The sequence below is a fragment of the Cricetulus griseus genome, chromosome 5 (genome assembly GCF_003668045.3).
Source record: "Cricetulus griseus strain 17A/GY chromosome 5, alternate assembly CriGri-PICRH-1.0, whole genome shotgun sequence".
Taxonomy (NCBI): Eukaryota; Metazoa; Chordata; class Mammalia; order Rodentia; family Cricetidae; genus Cricetulus; species Cricetulus griseus.
The window spans coordinates 98,665,227-98,668,150 of NC_048598.1; the positions used below are offsets into that span (position 1 = coordinate 98,665,227).

At 46.0% G+C, this 2,924-nt stretch overlaps 1 protein-coding gene across 1 annotated transcript; it reads left to right on the top strand.

Moving 5' to 3' along the window:
• Positions 1-562: 562 nt before the first annotated feature.
• Positions 563-2,704, top strand: LOC113836186 (sperm motility kinase Z-like). Its single transcript, XM_027419563.1, has one exon. It carries the CDS (start codon positions 563-565, stop codon positions 2,702-2,704), a length of 2,142 nt encoding a protein of 713 aa, XP_027275364.1.
• Positions 2,705-2,924: the final 220 nt, after the last annotated feature.

Sequence of the window (2,924 nt, forward strand, 5' to 3'; positions counted from 1 at the left end):
ATTTCTCCCCTGCCCAATTACTCCTATACCTTTCCTTCCTATCCATCTATGTTATGATCTTCCTCTCTTTCTTAAAAAAAAAGAAAGAAAAGAAAATCAACACAAGCAATCGATACCTATAAAATGTCCCCCCCAAAAAATGAGCCCAAACATGTAGCACTTATCTATTGAACTGATTTATGTGTTTGCCAAGGATTCCCATACATGTGTTCTATCAAGAGGAGTGGTTAAGATACCCAGTGAGAGCCGGGCATTGGTGGTGCACGCCTTTATTCCCAGCACTCGAGAGGCAGAGGCAGGAGGATCTCTGTGAGTTCGAGGCCAGCCTGGTCTCCAGAGAGAGTGCCAGGATAGGCTCCAAAGTTACACAGAGAAACCCTGACTCGGGGGGGGGGGGTGAGTGTGTGTGTGTGTGTGTGTGTGTGTGTGTGTGTGACCCACAAGTTCATAGTTAGTTGCCTCATATCTGTCACACTTTTCCACATAGAAACTGAAAGGTAAAAACTTTCCCTAAGACCTAATTCTCTTTGTTTTTAATCTAGTTTTCTCAGTTGGTGTTGACATGGATATTGCCAATCAATTCACTAACAAGAGCAGTGAAAAGGTGAAAAGACAGCTGGACCTGAAGGCCAGTGCCTCTGAAGAGGAGACACTTTCAGATCACTATGTCATCCTCAGGAGCCTCGGCAAAGGGAACTTTGCTGAGGTGAAGCTTGCCTACCACCTTCACACAGAGGTGCAAGTTGCTGTCAAGGTCCTACAAAATGGAACCAACAATGACTTCAGCTTAAATACCGAAATTGACATGTATAAAACTTTGAACCACCCGTATATTATCAAGCTGTTCCATATCATCAACACCAAAGAATACACCTATATAGTGTTGGAACATGCTGCTCGTGGAGATCTGGTGAGCTATATTGGGAGGGTGGGCTGTCTGCAGGAGGAGCAGGCCCAGCACATTTTTACACAGCTGGTGTGTGCAGTTCACTACTGCCATGACAATGGCATTGCACACAGAGACATCAAGCTAGATAATATCCTGCTTGATGACAAAGGCAACATCAAGCTGTGCGACTTTGGCCTGGCCACCCGAGTCACCCCTGGCCAGGGTACTAAGGGGTTCTGCGGAACCCTGGAATATTGGGCTCCAGAGTTGTTCTCTGGCAAGGAATACGATGCAAAGGCAGTTGACATCTGGAGCCTGGGAGTGGTTTTATATACAATGGTGACTGCATCCTTTCCCTTCAAAGCCAAAACCTTTTCAGACATGAAGGAGGCAATGCTGGATCCCAAGTACCACCTCCCTTACACCCTTTCCCAAAACACAGCAAACATCACTGTGCAGTTGTTCACTGTGAAGCCTGAGCAGAGGCCCAAGATATTTGACATTAGGCAGCACCAGTGGCTCAAGATGAAGGAAGAATTTGGGAAAATCACACCATCCTTAGAGGCACTCTGGAACAACCTGAATCCCAGCATTGTGGTGGCTATGGGGAGAATGGGCTACCACCCCAAGGACATTAGTGCTTGTCTATGTGAGAAGAAATTCAATAACATCATGGCCACCTACCTAATTTTATACCACACGTCACCCTGTGACCACTGTAAATATGCTGCGAAATTCTTGCCAGCCCATGTTACTATGTCCCGAGCAGATGCTCTCACTAACTTTCCAACTCAGCGGGGACTGAGTGAGCTTGCTTTTCCCATCTTGCTGGAGGAACACCAGGTGCATGATGAGAAGGGATCAAGGAAGAAGAGGATGAGAAGCCTGAGCATGCGTGCCCGCTTGTGCTGCCAGCAGAAGAGAAACAAACATCCACACCCAGCCCCCAAATTGGCTCATAAGGGTACTTACATCAAGAGCAGATCTTTGGCACTGAATAGCATGATTTGCCATTGCTCATCCTCAAGATCCCTGTCCTCTGAGAGCATTTCTTCTGCATCCTTCTTGTCCTGTGAAACACCCCAGGAAGTGAACACACCCAACAATAGCTCAGACATTCAGAGTTCAGGGAGTTACAGGGAGGTCCCTCACATTGTGAACACCACTGCCACATACGACATCCACAGAGGTTCTCTTCAGACAACATCCAAGGACAGCTTTGGTGATGTCCCTCCTGAAGGCATACCTGAAATCCAGAGATACTCCCTTCAGGAAACATCAAAGAACAGACTGGATGATGTCCTATATAAAGGCATACCTGAAATCCAAATGCCTTTCCTTCAGGAAACATCTAAGCAAAGTTGTGACAATATCCCTACTGATGACATATCTGATATCCAGAGATCTTTCATTCAGGAAACAACAAACAACAGCTTTGAGGATGTCCCTCTTGGAGACATACCTGAAATCCACAGATCTTCTCTTCAGGAAACATACAAGAACATATTTTATGATGTCCCTCCTGAAGACATACCTGAAATCCAGAGACCTTCCCTTCCGGCTACCTCTAAGAACAGCTTTGAAGATGTTCCTCATAGAGGTGTAACTGCAGCCTCTGAGAGCCATCTATCACGAGGTTGGAAGAGGGTGAAGAAGAGAATTAGAAATTGTCTGGGACAACTATGCTGCTGTGTGCCAGCCTCCAAAGGAAGCCATGTTTCTCAGAAGGAAGAGGAACCAGTGGAAGTGGAGAGCAGTGCAGTCACACACATGCAGATCCATGGGGTGCCCAAGATGCACTGCTGTGTTTCTTAGTCTATATGTTTTCTAAAGTCCTCCGAAACAATCACAAATGATTTAGCTGAAGGTTTACAACAGAAGATGAGAAGCAGAGTTGCAGAGACATCAAGAATTAATTAGTTGAAATAGGAACGGATAAGAGGGGAGTCAAAGTTTTGGGGGACGAAAACTCCAAAGGCTATGGAGGAGTGGGAGGGGAAGAAACACTTGAAAATGGATGGCCCAGAAGGAAATA

Bases quoted from the DNA above. Each gene is read 5' to 3' on its own strand.
- LOC113836186 (XM_027419563.1), top strand. From the start codon at position 563: ATGGATATTGCCAATCAATTCACTAACAAGAGCAGTGAAAAGGTGAAA.